The sequence below is a fragment of the Neocloeon triangulifer genome, unplaced genomic scaffold (assembly GCF_031216515.1).
Source record: "Neocloeon triangulifer isolate White Clay Creek 2 clone unplaced genomic scaffold, ASM3121651v1 ptg000014l, whole genome shotgun sequence".
NCBI classification, from domain to species: Eukaryota; Metazoa; Arthropoda; class Insecta; order Ephemeroptera; family Baetidae; genus Neocloeon; species Neocloeon triangulifer.
The window spans coordinates 12,902,820-12,919,331 of record NW_026775556.1 but is presented as its reverse complement, the minus strand read 5'-3'; the positions used below and the strand labels follow the sequence as shown (position 1 = coordinate 12,919,331).

Here is a 16,512-nt window from a genome sequence, read left to right as displayed (position 1 = left end):
CACCGCACCATACACTGTTCTATTCTTAATGCTCTCATAGACAATGTTAATAATTAACTCTGTCGGCTGACATACCGCTCTAGGGCGATTGCACTCTAGAATTTTGTGAAACGGGAATTTACTTAGGTTAAATAATTCCATTTATTATTTTTTAAGACTCTACCTTCACAAGTGTTTTTTCTTCCGAATAGCTTGTTGCTTTTTTCAATTGCAATCGGCGCGAAGGGAAAGTGACTAGATAATTATACATAGTACGGTTGTCTCCAGAGACTAAACAATAAGTGAAAAATTGATCAGTTTTATTATCGGATGACGCGGACGCCGCGACCATTTATTTTCACAATGAAAAAAAAAATTGTGTATATATTTAAAACTTATAATTTTATTTAAAATTAGTTTTTTATATAAATTTTTTCAAATGCCTTAATAAAACAATAGAAACTATGATAAATTACTTTTTTAATTACTAAATAATTTTTCATATTACGTTTTAACCTGGTTTATACGAAATCTTAAATTAATATATTTCTTTCTTTTTTAATTTCAAGTTACTTTCTAGGTTTTTTGCGCCTTTTTCTTTGCAGAATAAACATTACATAATTATAAAATAGTAAGTGTTGCTGCAAAACGTTTTGTTATCAAGCGCGAAAGAAATCTCTAACGATAAACATGTTGATCTCATCTCTCTTTTCACTCTAGAGCAAATTAAGTTCTTTGACTCTATCAATACCATCAATATTAAAATTTCACCTTGAGTCGATGGCATATTGCGCAGGTAGCCTCCAAACTGTGGATTTCCTATCCAGTATTAGCGCGTTAATATTTTTTGATAAGAAAAAGAGGAATGGGACACGTGTAGGCGAAAAACACACCAAATTGAGCACAGATTACAATTGAGATATTCGGGGTGTGCGTGGGGGCACGTCTTGTGTTAACCTTCGCAAAAGGCCACGCAGCTCTCGAAGAAAGAGGCATCACGTTTTATTTTAATTTGAAGGAAAAACAAAAAGTAGCGCGCACTTGTAAAAACCGTCCTTGATAACACGTTTACTCGATCCCAGAGAGAGAGCAGAGGCAATGACGCCAGCAGGCGTTTTGCAAATTGTAACCCGGTGCCCTGACCTCTCTTCCATAATGACATGCACACCAACGCCACAAGCCTGGTGTTATCAACAACAAAGTGCTGACGCTCGGCTATTTACTGCGTCTCAGTCGGACCCACATGGATCCAACATGTGTGTGGGGCTGGCCTGCGGAAACGGACAATGGTTCATAAAAGATGCACGCGTGTGGAAATAAAATTATTTGCGATTCACACAAATTTTAGAAAGTTCAAGGGCGTCTTTTATCTGCACTTAATTAGGAGTGGCTGTTTTTGCCACAAAGAAAAAAGATCTTCAAAGTCAAGGGCGGGGTGATGATAAGAATACCACACTATTTAATTATTTATTTTCAAAAATTAATTTTTTATTATTTTCTCAGAATCCTAATTAATTAAAGTTTCATTGGAATAATTTTAAAAATCAATAACTTTGGGAAATAATTTTTCAATTCATTTAAATCCATGTAATTGTTCTTAAGCCCCAAGGATCTGAGTGAGATTAGATAGGAGGGAAAATTGAACTTTTTTTTATCAAGCGAAAAAAACGCAGATTTTTTTAATCAAAGTATTTGTTGCCTTAAATTGTAAAATACTATTGTTTCGCATTTCAATCACAGTGATTGAGGTTTGTAAAGAGCCAATCATAGTTATTGCTTTCATTTTTTCTAATGACGTTGACTTTCTTATTTATCACTTAAGTTAGCAAACTTGTCAGCTGTAACCTTAAGATTCATAATAATTGATTTTTACTGACGTGCTGTGACAAGCAGCACAAACGTACATTATTTGCGATTGCGAAACCAGAATTAATAATTATATTATAATGTAGTGCGCAATAAGAGATCAATGGCAAGTGCGTCAGTCTCGTTTTGGTTTTATATTTTTAGGGTTAATTTTTAATTACAGAACATAATGCCTTGCCGAAGGTCGCGCTCTTGTGTCAAGGGTCGCGCCATGTGTGACCCAAAAATGTGTTTTTGTGGCTGCGCACGACAATAAACAATTCCATTTACCTCATCAGTCTGAATAAATAACAGAGATTTGGCCGCGAAAAAAACCAGTGATATAGATGCTCCACTTTTTTCCTCTTGGCCAATAAAAAATGGCTTGTATTAATAGATATCAGAACCTCGAGCTTTATCTCCCTCCAACGGGAGAAATTTTACCATCAATCGCAATCTAAATATTACACCCAGAAAAGAAATATCTATGTGTATTATTTTTCTCTGCTGTCAACATTGTAATTTGTATTGTCAAGCGCGACGATCGATTTCATGCGCAAGAAGTGTGATTTATGAGTCTTGCAGTACAACACAGTATGAGATATAAATTCAATTAACTTTCAGCACTCATGCACTTATCCGAGCTGCTGTGATCCCAGTGCACTTGAGTGAAAAAAAATGCATGAAATCAATTTGCATCTCTGCTACCAAAGGTCAAAATTTAATTTTCAGCTGCATATCTAGACAGAATTACTTAATCTTGGATTTGAAAATTTACTGCATCACTTTTTCCTTCAGATTTTTAGCTCTTTTGCCCTGTTTGCCATTTATAATTTTCTACGTGCTCCACTTAAAGTCACCATTATCTATGGCAATATGAAAAAGTTTTTTTTTTAATTTTTCTTAATATAACGAACTTATGAACTAAGAAAAATATCTGCAAATAATAAATTTCAAAGAATTATTTTAATTTATATATATTCATTGGAGTTCAAAAACTAATGCATTTAAAAAGTTTTAGTTCAAATTTTTCCATTGCACCCTTGATGACTAATTTTAGTCCAAATTAAAGCAAAGTTGCTCAGTTAAGACTTGGTGTTAAATTAAGAAATGCAAAACCAGACGTAGCCAGGCACTCAATAATTATTTTACTAAAATTGAATTAATTTTTTTCATCAACTTACAATAGTATAATTCTTTGTTGGGATAGTTAAAGAAATAAAAGTTTCTAAAAAAAATCTTACATGATGTCATGGATGAATTTGATAGTTTCTTATTACCAGATTGTCGCCTTCGTGGTTATGCATCTTGCTCAACACATTGTGTTGCGTAATCACATTTGAAAAGAATAATTCTGCCAACGTTGGTTATTTTGCGAGAGCATTATGTGAGATTTTATAGAGAAAATATACACACACAAAATATGAAGCAGTTCATCGTTCAATTTTATCAAAAGTCTATACATTGAAGACGTTTACAGAGGGATCACACAAAGTTGAATTATCTTTGATGACCCAAAAATGAATACATATTACTTTATTTGTTCACGGCGAGAAGGCACGAGGCAGCGATTTATTGGAAATTGCTCTTGACAATTTGAACAAATAATTCTAGTTAAAAACAGAATACTTAGTTATTAGTGATTCATTGTTACTAAAAAAAAAATACATTTTTATTTTTATTTTTTTGGTAGTAACTTTTAATATACATGGAATTAGTAGAATTTTCTTATTTAACAGAAATTTTTTATTACCAAAAACCAAGTCATCCGAGTCTCACTGCGGTGGATGGGGTTTTTTGATCTAGGAAGTTTTAGAAAAATTTTTGCTAGCGGAGGTGCCGTTTTGTCCAACAATTCCTTTTTTTTCAAATAATTTTTTTTCAACAATTTATGCAATTTGTGCAAATAAACAAAAATAATAATAAAAATCCTGAAAATCATTGTTATGAATATTTCGTATTAAAAATAAAAATCCACGTGGAAATTAACCACTCAAGCAGAGTGGCTAAGAGCGTTTTGTTATTCAATCTTTGACTTGGAGCACGCAAATTATCTGACAGGACAGTCCTAGGTTGCCGCACACGCCGCATTTTATTATTTATTTTGGATCGCGATTGGAAATTCTGTGGACGCGAGGTGCGAGGTGAAGGCCGTCGTGATAAGCTCTGTGAAAAACGCTGTTACATAAAAAAAATGCACTCGCAAATCTACAAACGATTGTTTGTTAGGCAGAAGGACGGCGAGTACGTCTTTGATTGGGAGTGGCTACAAAACATGTTCATAATAAAATAATCGAAAGATTTCCAAGCACCGCAGAAGACCTTGACTTTGAAGAGCGAAAAGTTGATAAACCGGTGGAAAGCAGAATGGAAACCCCCGTGCATTTAATCTCTTAAACACAATTAAGATAATTCACAGATAATTAAATTTTCATGATTTACATTATTGCAGATCATATTCTTTTTAAATAAATTTAGTTTCATATATGTAATAAATCAATAAATGTACGCATATAATAAATAATTTCAGTGCTTCCACTTATTTCATACAGCAATATCAAGCAATATAAGAGGAAAATTTCAGTCAATAAAAATATTTTTAAACAAAAAATCTAGTGATTTTGAGACAAAATTTTAAAATAATACCCAAGCCAATATATCTCAATATAGTTGGATAAAAATCATTACTAATTTATTTCACCGCGCAATAGCAACATGAAAGCACTAAATAAATTATAGATTGTTACTATTTTCTTATTGCAACAATTTTCACTCAATCATGAAAATAGGCAACCTGCTCTGCGTGAATGTGACGCAAGTTGCGGGCATTGAAATCTACAGGGGCTCTTTCAAGTCTCTCTCGTCCTCATTTCTGGGAAACATTATTATTTTTTGTTTAATAGATCTCTCAGAAACGAACTGCATGTGAGTGCTAAACCTCTATTTAATAAAAATGTACATCACTTTGCCACTGCAAAATTTTCCATAGATCGGATGATGGCAACCAGCACGGAGTTGCCTCAAGCCGCGAGCAAATTCAGTCGTTGAGTTTATACCACGTGGTCGCGCAACCATTTATATGAGAGATACTAAATATGAAAAATAATATTGCTTAACGTATTGTCTTATTGAATCTCTTGACTTAAAAATGCGATAAAAGTGTTAAAAAGCAGGTTGCATAGTTGGGTGCGCTCAAGAATTTTGCGCTCGCGCTCAAGGTTTTGAAAATGTTTGCGCTCACACTCTGCAATCGGAAATTTTTTTCTACCATTTCTAGAATTTTCCGGGCATTTATGGGAAAAAATTCCAGAAATTAATTTAAAAACAGTGTCAATCAATATTAAATTTTGTATATGTATTATAAATTTGCCGTTTTTTATTAACCTTCAAATTTTTGGGCAGATTTTTTTTCGCTGAATTTGCAAGTTTTGACCGCTCTGCTGAGGCAAATGAGCCAGGTTGTGATAAACGTCAGTGGAGTGACGTGTAGTTTTGAAATTCCATTATTTTGTGAAAGAGGAAATGGAGAATTATTTGTCTCGGTGGCGATAATAAATTTTAATTACAATGCAAGTTGGAAGTTAGGAAACGGTATGACGTGTTTGGTGTTGTAACTGCCACATATTAAAAAAAATAATAATAATATAATTGGAACAGGTGTCGATTGCTCTGGGTGCCAACAGTCATTTGATGCAGTAAGCTGTGATGAGGCTTCAAGAATGTTCGGTTATTTTCCTCGCGGTAAGCAAAATATGAAATATACAGTGTGAAATCTTTGAATTTGTGTTTAATATCTCTTCCAATAAGCAGGCAGTTTGCGTTGTCTACCCTGCTATTTGTAATAATTGCATTTTACTTTGTTACATAATCTAAATCTGAAAAAATATATATGTAAATTTTTACTCAGTGAGGATACATTTGAAACGACGCCGATTCCAGATTATCAAATGCTGTGGGACGAAAAAATGTTCTTCGACAGCAAAACGGAACACTGTGAATAATACAATTGAATCGGCCATGACTACTTTCCATGATGCTTTGACAAAAAATCCCCCTTTAACATTGGAGATCGTTAGCAAAATAAAAAAATTGTTTTTGTTGAGTTATGCTCAATTTATATTTTTTGCTGGCTTTGCAGACGGTTGCAGGAAAAACACTTCAGACAGGTTCAATTTATCACCATTAAAAATTTTGTCTTATATTCCAGTTTTATCACTATCTATTGAGCAACAATAAACTAATTCAAATTTTTGCATCAATGTTACTTCATTTAGGAGAAATCATTAAAGAGTCAATATATCCGACCGAAGTTGAAACCACTACAAACGAAATGATTGAAACGTCAACGGGTAAATTAGCTTGCAAATGCCAATGACAGATGAAAAGCATTAGAATAGAATAAAATTATTAAATATTTGATAAAATTTGTAATACATCACGGAGGTTAAATATTATGTTTTTTATGCTCTCAGCCTGTGCTTTGTTCCTGTAAATTAGACGAGAGCAAAATTAAATTGTGAAAAATTACAATTTTTTTTAATAACTTTGTGCTTCAGAAAATTATAAAAGATTAAATTTTTGTAGACTTATTTCTTATTCTTGGTTTGAAGGCTTAAGTGAGGACTGTTTTTCATAGAGCTCAAAATTATAATTGGAATATTCTGAAAGTATATATTCAGGTCCTTTAATGCTTTTTATAATCATTATTTAATTATTGTATATTTTCAACATTTTTGTTTTTTATCATCATCAATAATATAATTAAACCTTTTTAGCGAATGAAACACAAATTTACCCTACCTCGCAATCTCTGACTTCCAATTCCTTGGCTTTGAAGTCATCAACCTCCGATTCCTTAGCCTTAAAGACTTCAATATCTGAATCTTCCGCTTTTAAATTTTCAACTTCCAAGCCGTTGATTTCCCAGTCATCAAGCTTCGAGTCAACGATCTTGTTAGAAACATCAACCAATTCTACTTCTTCAACAACAACAACAACAACACAAGTATTTCATCTCGTACAATATAAATTTAACCCTTTAAAAATTTTATTCTTAGCCTACTTGTGTTCAAAGCCAAATTTGCCCAGCGTACCGCAGTGCCACATTTGTAAATATACCTTGTCTTAATACTTCATGATTATGAAAAAAAAAAACTTTTTTTCTAGGATATTACAAAAAACTCAACTGGTGTGGCTCATACCAAAATAAGTCATGTATTTACAAGAAATGTTAAAATGTGTGTTTTTTTTAGTAAAAGTTAGTGGATCTTATATGATGGTGGGCGCAAGGATGCTTTTTAAATCAAAAGAATCGGTACTGCATGATGAAATTTTAAACTCTGCTAAAAAATTACCACTATTTTCAGTTTGATACATTGACGGCCTTTCAAAGTTGCTTGAGACTAGACATGGTTCTATTGGCAGTTGAAACACTTCTGGAACTTTTAGCAATAGAAAAGACCATCTGGTCCATTGACAGTTCGTTTTGCATTTTTTTATCCCATCGATCAGATCATATTTTTCCGGCCCGAAAGTTATTTTATTCTTATTAATTAGGTACGTCTGCAAAACGATATTGGACATCGGGAGATTTTTGTTCTGATTACAACTGGTGCTCGTCAAATTTGACAAAAGTCCAAGAAGTTTTGGTTCCTGAATATTGGCAGGGATCAACAATACCTCAGATTTCAGCAAATCGCTGCGTCACACTGGAATACTTCAACAAAAAAGCAGGACTGTCGATTTCCTCGTGCAATGACACATTTCCATTCATGTGTGAGGTCTGTTTCAAATATTTTTCCAATCACTTTTATTAAATGAGTCTAAAAAAATGTATTCCACAGCCAAAGTGCAGTTCTCCAACATGCCCAGATTCTTGTCAAGCAAATGTTGAATTAACAAAATTACACGTACAGTCAATTAAATTAATTTATATTTCCAGACATCGCTTTTCGAAAATAGCACCCTAAAGAGTTAATACATTAAAACTGCTATGTAATTAAGAATTATTTTAAATGACAAATTTTTTGAACAGAACCGGAGCAACATGGTTATTGGGCCAGCACTTGCGGCAGCGTGTACTTATTCACCAAATATTTGGTACGGCCGATTCTAAATAATCTGTGAATATGTTTAGAAAAATAATCTCTAATAAAAATATAAAATGGTTCACCTATTTATCTTCCGAATATAAGGGAAATTGGAGCGAGAGCCATGCAAAGTGCTGCAGTTTAGGCATGACCACTATCGCACTAGAGACAATGGACGAATTAAATTGCCTTAGCAACTTTACCAGCAGTTCGAAAATAAACAATTCAAACAAATGCAATAAAAATGTTATGTTTACAAAAGAAAATTGGGGCTACAATTTCAACTACTGGACGGCAGGGACAAGTGCGGGATGCAAAGGACAGTGGGCTTGGTGCTCAAGTACAATTTCTGTTCCGATGATGGGAAATATGACCTGGGCCAGCAATCAGCCAGACAATGCTGACGGGAACGAGAAATGCATGCATATGAAATTATTGCAAAACAATACAGGCATAGTGGTATCAGACAGGAATTGCTCAAAATTATTTGTCATTGCGTGTGAGGTACACTGAAATATAAATTTTTATAAACCTCACTCGCTAATAAAATGAATTTCCTAGCAAATGCACCCTATCCTCTGTGGAATAGCAAGCTGTCCCAATCAGACGTGTGCCTTAAATGTAGAAAATATTTTTTCTCTCAAAAATATAAATTGTTAATTTATGTTTGTTTCATGTTTACAGAATTCCCTACTTGACGCAAACAATACTTTGAAGGGTATACAATTAATATGTTTAAAGAAATATTTTAATAGCTCTATACAAAAAAACTTGAATTTTCAAATTTAAATTTTCTTTTTTCTATAAATTTTAATTATATTGCAGATTACTTTAGTTATGGATCATGGATAAACCACTGCGGAAGGACTTTTCTTTTCTCAGCAAATAAAGTCAATTTTATAGATTTGAGGCCAAAAATGAGCATACAATATATTTTAATAATTATTCCGCAGGCAACCTGGAAAGAAGCTGATCGTATTTGTTGCAGTATAGGAATGACGCTGCTATCAGTGGAATATTTGGCAAAACATACCTGCTTGGTGACAAAATCACAAAGTATGAAAATTTTGAGGAAGAAACAAATTTCTTAGCTTCGAAATCTTTGTTTTTAAGATTACCAAAATATTTTTTCGACCGGAGGAGTCTACTGGACCTCTGGCACGGACTCCGAATGTGATGGAAAATACCGATGGTGCAGGGCTGGTAGAAATTTTATACCTTCAGAAGTGAATTGGGCCCCTGGAGAGCCAAACTTGGTAAATGGCGATTGCGTGGTGGTCAAGTTTTTAAACGGGACATCAAATTTGACCATGTACTCAACTGCTCCCTGCACAGAAATGAAAAATTTTGTTTGCGAGGTATATTTTTAACATTCTAGATTGTAATTTTTAGTTTATAGTCGAGCATTATTAATATTATTTATATTTGGAAATTTTTATCCCTAGGTTAGAAATAAGGATTACATTAGTCATGGTGTACAAAAGGAGTGCGCTGAAGTTTGGAACATTTCTGCCAGTATTTATACGTTATTAATAATCATTAATTTTAAATATTAAAAAATCTTCTATCTGATTCAGGTGACATTATATCAATTGAAAAAGCATTCAATGCTACAAATATATCACCATCATTAAAAGTAACATTTGAGTTTGCCATTTAAATTCATACTCAATTACATCTAACTCCCACAGTGCTTCATAAAATGTATGGGAGAATCCATGGACTTGGTATAAAATAAAAAAATCATGATTTAAGAGTTTGCTTCCCAAAGTTAACAATAATTATATGATATAGTTTCTTGAAGGCGATATGCTCAGTAAAGTTTTGAGACTTATTGAAGAACTTGCAGCGGCTGACGAAAGTGCACTGGAGGTTGGGTTTCAAGCGTACAACGGTTGCAACGGAAAAAGTTGGAAAAAATTAATAACATTCAATATCTGCTGTAATTTTTTTTTAATTAAAAGCTTACAATGACGAGTGCGAGGCTGCGGCTGCGCTTTATCAATGTGGTCTTGATACAGCGCCAGCTTTAACAAACAGCGTATTCGCAAGTGCAAAAGGAAACAATACACTAGTAATAACTGTTCCCCTCCCAAATTGCTATACTTTGAAATATTACATTTTTAGTATTCGCCACCCGTACCGTGCATTAGTACTTACTCTAGAAGATGCCAATTAAGAGGTCATCCATGCATCCTAAATGTTGTTTTTAATTTTCAAAATATTGACACCAAATATAATTAACTTTTTAATTTCAATCATTAGTCAACAGCTCGCGCAGAAATGCTAGTGAAAAATTCAAGTAAGGGGTTTCTTCGTTGCATTATTAATTATACATTAATTTCAACCTCCAAATTAATTCAATGTTCAGCTTCCTTTGGATCTTACAAAATTGACAGCACGAGTAAAAGTTACTTCTTTGGAGAATTAGCAGTCAATTCCTTCATCAACTCTTACAACGCATGCTGTTCAATTGGAATGATGATGGCTGAATTTCCCAGCTTAGCTGCTCTCCAGGCCATGGTGCCACTCTTAAAATGTAATGATCAAAACTTCCTCTATTACCCTTCTATTATTGTCAGATTAAAATATTTTTTATTTTTCAATTTCAATCTATTTACATGGATATAATTCAAAATTTTCTGTTTCACAAAGTACTTTATACCAGTGTTTCAGGCTGAAACCAAGCCTAATTTTTCCGATTGTTTTCCAAAATAAAAAACTTTGCTAAAGTCGGATCATCATATAATAATTTTATATTTCTACAGCTGCAGATCCAGGTAGCGTCTATAATTTTGCCGAGGTATTTGCAAATGGAGATGGAACAGACAGTTGGTGCGGAAGCGGAAATTTGGTACCAAAGGAGCTCTATTCAACATATACACCAACAATATGCAATTTTGACTCCTGTCCCGTCCTGACCAATGGCGCGTACACTATTGCAGGCCCGTGCGCTATAGATGTAAACAGAGCGTGGGGATTCATTTGTTACTAGAAATTTTATTCGCTTTATAATGCACCATAATTTTTCCCATTTATAAAAAAAATAAGCGTAATAAATAAATTCGTACAATGACCGCTCCATATGGCCAAAAATGTATGGATTGTTATTGCATCGGTGATATTTTCCTTCGTTGGCACCACAAAAACCTCAATTTGATGGCATAATAATAATATTAAATCAGAGCAAACTCATCATTATTTTGTTTTATTAAAAAATCCTCCCAAATATTTATTTTAAACATATGAATACAATAATTTTTCGTCAATATTTTATCGTTTTATCACTTTTTTAATTTAATTTATTTGCATAATTTAAGTTTATAGTATAAGGTAAAACACGATCAGGAATCTCATTTTATCAAAATATAGAAGAAAAATATAATTTTATTATTCCTGCAGTTATGTTATTAATTTTTCCAATTTACACAAAAATTAATAATACTTTAATGATTTTAACTAACAATAAGTGTGAGACACAATGTCAAACTACAGTAAATAAATAAATGCAGCAATATTTATTTCTCTTCCCAGATGTTACTTCATACACATTTACACACATAATAGTATAAAAAAGGATGAAAATAATATTTCGTCAGTTTTTGAGTAAGGAGAATTTAAGTTTGTGTGCATGTTGCAGGGAAATGTAATTTTTATTTTTATATATAATTATAATTGAGTGGAAAAAAAAATTTATTACTGTTGTTTATTTGTCAAATTTTTACATACAATTATTTTCATTCAATTTGAGATAACAGTGTGTTTGAGAAAAAGGAATTATTGGACAAAATGACACCATAATAAAAGTACATTAAAGATAACGTTGCAGGGATTCGCGTCTAACTCTGTGTATTCTAAACCCTCTAAAATTCTTATCGAAAAATAAGCGCAAAAAAACATTATTTTTTCGTGAATGAAGTTTAAAAAAATTTAAAACAGAGGTAGCAATTTGTGACAATTATGACATAAATATATTATCAATAAACAGGCACATTTTTAATTATTATTATTATTAATTAAAAGCGCAAGTAACGTTAAATGTATTACATTAAATTTGAGTTCTTTTTTCGCCTGAATTAGTGAATTATTACCAGAGAATAAAATAAAGAGTAGGATGGCAGAATACAAACCCTAGAAAAAGAGCGGATTTTGAGACGGAGGAACGTGAGAAGTGGGGGAAATTGCAGAAAACTCCACCAAACTTGCATAAGGCAGCAGGCCAGCAGCTTGGATGATCAGGAGATCGAGCGCAGTAAGCATCATTAACACGTAAAATCGTGCCAGGACTCGGATTGTTTTGTAAATTCATGCATTCTTTCCCGCTTTCCACTTATTTTGTGCTTTAAGTCAGCGATAAGGACTAAGGACAAGGTGTTTTGGGCATTTTCCCCCGTTTTTCATTCAATAATCGAGAAAGGTCAGCTAGCAGGCGGTCAGGTACAAAATTTGGTACGCAAATCAAGTAAAAAATTCACAGTATTGATTAGAGGATAATGGATAATGCTTCAAATGTACACTAACTTTCACATACGTATGTTCATAATTATGTGCCGTTTATGAATTCATCTTTAATCTCGAGATTCTTTTTTGTTATTCAATTTAGTAGGACTGAAATTTTTTTAATTTCTATTAAAATCAAAGTTTTTTATTGAAAGAATTTTTAGGGGGAGCCAATTTCAACCTGATGAAATCATGAATAATCCATACCTGGACATCACCTTCGAACCTGATGGTGGTGAGGAGGCAGGCCAGTACCTGGAACTGTGGAAGCCATCGGCGAAGCTGAGTCGGCTCGAGAACGCGGCCAAGGGAGAGTATTCGTACCTGCTATTCAGCCTGAGCTATGCAATTCTACCAAGCAATGCTTGCGTTGACCTGAAATATGCCACCATGAATGTGAGGAGCCTCGTCAACTACGTCCGACCGGACTATTTTGGCTACGATGTGATCAAGTTCAGTGACACGAATGGCCTTGCTTTCTTGAAGGCTATTCAGGACAACCTTCAGTACGAAGAGGTGAGACAAAATTGTACTTTTTTTATGTTATATTTAAAATAAACCATTTTTGACAGGATCTGTGTGACAGTGACAGCTTTTTCAATATGCTTGCCATGTTTTCCACTCTGAATAATATGGCATCGATGGGAGAAAATGTGCACCGCAACCCTGACGATGCACAGTGCAGCAACTACCTCATGGAGCCGGCCGTTCTTCTTCAGCTGCCTTTTGACTCTGCCAAATTTCTGCAATGGCTCGCCCTGGCACAGAATTTGGTCTTCAGCTTGGAGTTGGAGATGGTCGAATTCGTCTCCGGTTGGCCTTTGGACGCCAAAGTTGCTGACGTTTACCTGCAACTGTTGCTCATGGTCCGGAAATTGAAACAGAGGGTGGCCTTTGGATTTGCTTTGATTGCTGACATGATGGACAGGTAAATTTTAACTGCGACTTTTTCTACATAATTTTCAAAGGGTTAATTTATTTTATTATATAAATATAATTATTTTCAGATATCCTGGCAAGGACGAAAAGTTTCCGGCAATGATCATGAAAGAGATTTTGCTTCCTTGTGCTCCTTTGATTAGCTTTTTTAAGGACAGAGGAATGTTGATGTTGGAGCAGGTGAAGAAGCAGAGTTGGCCGTTTAAGAAAAGGTCAAAGGACAGAGAGGAACTGGTCACTTTTTCTGGATCGCTGCTAGATCCAGCACTGGATGCAGTTTTCTCTCATTGCATCTTTTCCAATGACTACTGGGAAAACTTTCAGAAGCAAAATTGTTTTTTTCCTCCACTGGAAGACAATTTTGAGGACCTTCTGGAAAGAATTTGCGAGTGGGAATCTGATGAGCAGACAAGTGCTTGCTTGAAACCATTCAGTCTAAGTGAAGAGGATCATCGGCCTGACAAAGAAGAGTGCCCTGAGAACTTCAGTCTTAAGGAGTCAATCAAGTCGATTTTTGAACTGTGCGTCTCGTCCGGAATGGTAAAGGTGGATTCCAAGATCAAAACTGCAGCTGACCTGTACTTGGTGCTAAAAGACTTGCCAAAGGAAAAGCTTGCTCCGTTTAGCTGCATTAAAAAGTGCGCTAGGACGCTGGAAATTTTGAAGAAAAAGCAAAAGAAGGACATTGTCATGGGTGTGACTGAGTACGTGACTCAGAAACACTCCCTGCTTCAAACAAAGAGGAGAATTGCATTGGCCTGCAAAAGTCTGGCCGAAATCCTGAAGAAAAATCTGGTTGCGGTGATGAAGGACGGGAAAATTCCCCCGTTTGACGCTGAAGAAATCAAATCTTCGATTGGGACTGTAAAGTCCCAGAAAGTTACCAAAGAGGATATTCTGAAGTCTGGCTTCTCAGATGTCTTCGCAACAGGAATTCTGCCAAACCTGCCTAAATTTGAAGTGAAGGATGAACATGAAGACTACTTAAACGAAGTTGCGAATTATTTCCAGGTTGATATTGTTTATTAATTGTATTGGTTTTGTATAGTCATACTTTTTAATTGTGTCTTAACTTTTGATTTAAAAGCATATATAAAATTGAACAAAATGGCATTTTCTGATCTATGTAAAACTAAAATAAAATGTATCTATTTTCTTTTGCAGATCAAAATTCGCACTCTGGTTTACAAGATCATGAAGGACAGTCTGGCTTGCCTGGACAACAAGTTTTTAGAAGTTTACCAAGACTGGGATTTCATCCAATATCTCTTGCCCACACTGATTGCTCGCTTCCTCACAGTGAAGCGGGCGTTTGGCTCAAAAGTCAGCAGCTCTCGCATCTTCCGCTTCCTGGACGAGTTGGTCGGTTACTACCAAGAACAAGTGGAGAGCCACATTGTCTCCAATGGCACTCCTACTCCACCCCCAACCCCTAACCTCCTTCAACTTGAATCAAAATATTCGACATTCAAAATCTGCGATTGCACTGGGGTCAACTACGGCCGCCTTAGCTCCGCTTACAGCATCATGGCCATGAGATATGAAGAGTTTACTCGTTTGATGGAGTGGATTGGCTTTGGAGAGAATTGCGAGAACATTTACCATGCCCCTGGTCTAGTAAAGGGTGATGATTACAAATGGCTCAAAACTAGTGATTCTGTGGGGAACTTTAAAACATTCAAGAGATTGTTCTGGAAAATCAATTCCGAACTAAGTGAAAACCACAGGCAGCAAATGGAATCAATTCTCAATGGCTTTGCTAACTCGTTGGAAAAGTTTCGGGTAAATTATAATTTTTATGTTTTAATTTAACATTTTTACAAAATATCAATTTTCTCAGGATCGAATTTTCGTGCTACTAATGCTGGCAAGAAGGAGCTTTGGCCTTCCACCTTATGGTGCTGTTATCCCAAGCAATACTCGGCTGTCAAACTTGCATCAGACTCTGGCCATCTTGAGTGAAATGAAAATCTTTACCGAGATCAGCCTTTTTCATCTCTGGAAGGACGCTGACATTCCCGTTTGCTTCTTCTACTTGGCCATAATGAAATTCTTTCACCTCTGGAACAGTCACTTACTAGGAATTGATAACCCTGCTAGGTAAGATTTAATCTTTAATTTAAATTAAGGCTGGAGTATTAAATAATAATTTTAATTTTTCAGTTAATAAAGAATTTTGTTTTTATAATATTGAAATTAAACCTTACTTTTTCACCCTCTAGGTTCTGCATGGACAAGTATCACTCAGGGAGGTACTGCAACACTATGACTGACAATGCTAAAGTGAATCCCGAGCTTCACTTACTCAAACTCAGCGAGATCTTTGCTCAGCTCCGCAAGAGAGACATGGAGGTGTCCAAAGGTCACATTCCTCCTTATTCGGTGCCCATCGAGTGTGGCAGTTTGGTCCGAGAGACAGTCCAGCAGTTTATGGATGGCGACGTTGATGCCTTCCTGCACACCATCAGGTGCCTCCTGTTCCCCTCGGCAGAGGAAGAGGAAAATGCGCCGAAAAGAAAGAAGGTCTGCGCTGTGTGCGGTCTCTGGGAGGGCTACATGGGCGCCAAGCTAAAACTTTGCCGAATGTGCAGGGATGACATTGACAACACCAGTGTGCCAAAGTTGTGGTACTGCGGCAAACTGTGTAAGAAGAAGGCCTTCAAAGACGGCACACATAATGCACTGCATGATGAATACTTGATCAGTCAACTGCAGATTTAAGGATTTAATCAAATACACACTGATACACACAACATTTGTCATTTTAATAAATTCGCACTTGTCTAATTTTGATATCTGTAGATTATATGATATTATTAAAAACATTTTATATTATTATTGTAGTACGCAAGAAGAGATCAATATGGCAACCTGCAAAATGTCACCTCAAAGCCGCTCCCATATGAAACCTCCCGACAATGGCCGCCAGATCTACCCTTTAAGCTCTTCAGTTCGAATAAAAGTGCAGAAATTTGCATCCATCCTGAAATTATCGCGGTATCGGACTTACCTCAAGAGGCGAAAAGAGCGGTTTCGCTGCTTATTTTGGTGGCGCTGGGAGCTTTAGCCGGCGGGCTGGCACCACGATGGGACGAGGGGTGCGTCTTTCACGACGCAGAGGCAGCTCTGGCCGAACAGGACCCGCGGAGCGCCTAGCCCT

The 16,512-nt window shown here is 35.3% G+C and overlaps 2 protein-coding genes across 16 annotated transcripts; both read left to right on the top strand.

Moving 5' to 3' along the window:
* Positions 1–1,684: 1,684 nt before the first annotated feature.
* LOC132201331 (uncharacterized) lies at positions 1,685–11,094 on the top strand. 6 transcript variants are annotated; one of them, XM_059627418.1, is made up of 30 exons: positions 3,739–4,677; positions 4,728–5,565; positions 5,635–5,662; positions 5,732–5,895; positions 5,963–5,990; positions 6,099–6,173; positions 6,600–6,829; positions 6,882–6,932; positions 6,991–7,012; positions 7,077–7,138; positions 7,191–7,302; positions 7,381–7,604; positions 7,668–7,712; positions 7,766–7,796; positions 7,859–7,923; positions 8,019–8,121; positions 8,176–8,417; positions 8,475–8,534; positions 8,598–8,631; positions 8,739–8,969; positions 9,027–9,271; positions 9,359–9,428; positions 9,491–9,549; positions 9,605–9,640; positions 9,708–9,822; positions 9,878–9,987; positions 10,041–10,115; positions 10,179–10,215; positions 10,285–10,452; positions 10,682–11,094. In XM_059627418.1, exons 2-30 carry the CDS (start codon positions 5,530–5,532, stop codon positions 10,906–10,908), a joined length of 2,985 nt encoding a protein of 994 aa, XP_059483401.1. In that variant the 5' UTR covers positions 3,739–4,677; positions 4,728–5,529; the 3' UTR covers positions 10,909–11,094. The 6 variants fall into 6 exon arrangements, with proteins under 6 accessions (XP_059483400.1, XP_059483404.1, XP_059483401.1 ...); XM_059627419.1 differs by having other exon boundaries at positions 8,019–8,417; positions 8,739–8,803; positions 8,867–8,969; XM_059627417.1 differs by lacking the exon at positions 3,739–4,677 and adding an exon at positions 1,685–1,727 and having other exon boundaries at positions 5,482–5,565; positions 8,019–8,417.
* A 983-nt stretch (positions 11,095–12,077) lies between these two features.
* Positions 12,078–16,170, top strand: LOC132200988 (uncharacterized). Of its 10 annotated transcripts, none has more exons than XM_059626826.1 (8): positions 12,149–12,212; positions 12,261–12,362; positions 12,578–12,929; positions 12,986–13,341; positions 13,421–14,363; positions 14,517–15,134; positions 15,193–15,452; positions 15,575–16,170. In XM_059626826.1, exons 3-8 carry the CDS (start codon positions 12,606–12,608, stop codon positions 16,071–16,073), a joined length of 3,000 nt encoding a protein of 999 aa, XP_059482809.1. In that variant the 5' UTR covers positions 12,149–12,212; positions 12,261–12,362; positions 12,578–12,605; the 3' UTR covers positions 16,074–16,170. The 10 variants fall into 10 exon arrangements, with proteins under 10 accessions (XP_059482814.1, XP_059482806.1, XP_059482816.1 ...); XM_059626830.1 differs by having other exon boundaries at positions 12,150–12,212; positions 12,261–12,350; XM_059626832.1 differs by having other exon boundaries at positions 12,151–12,212; positions 12,261–12,350; positions 12,569–12,929.
* Positions 16,171–16,512: the final 342 nt, after the last annotated feature.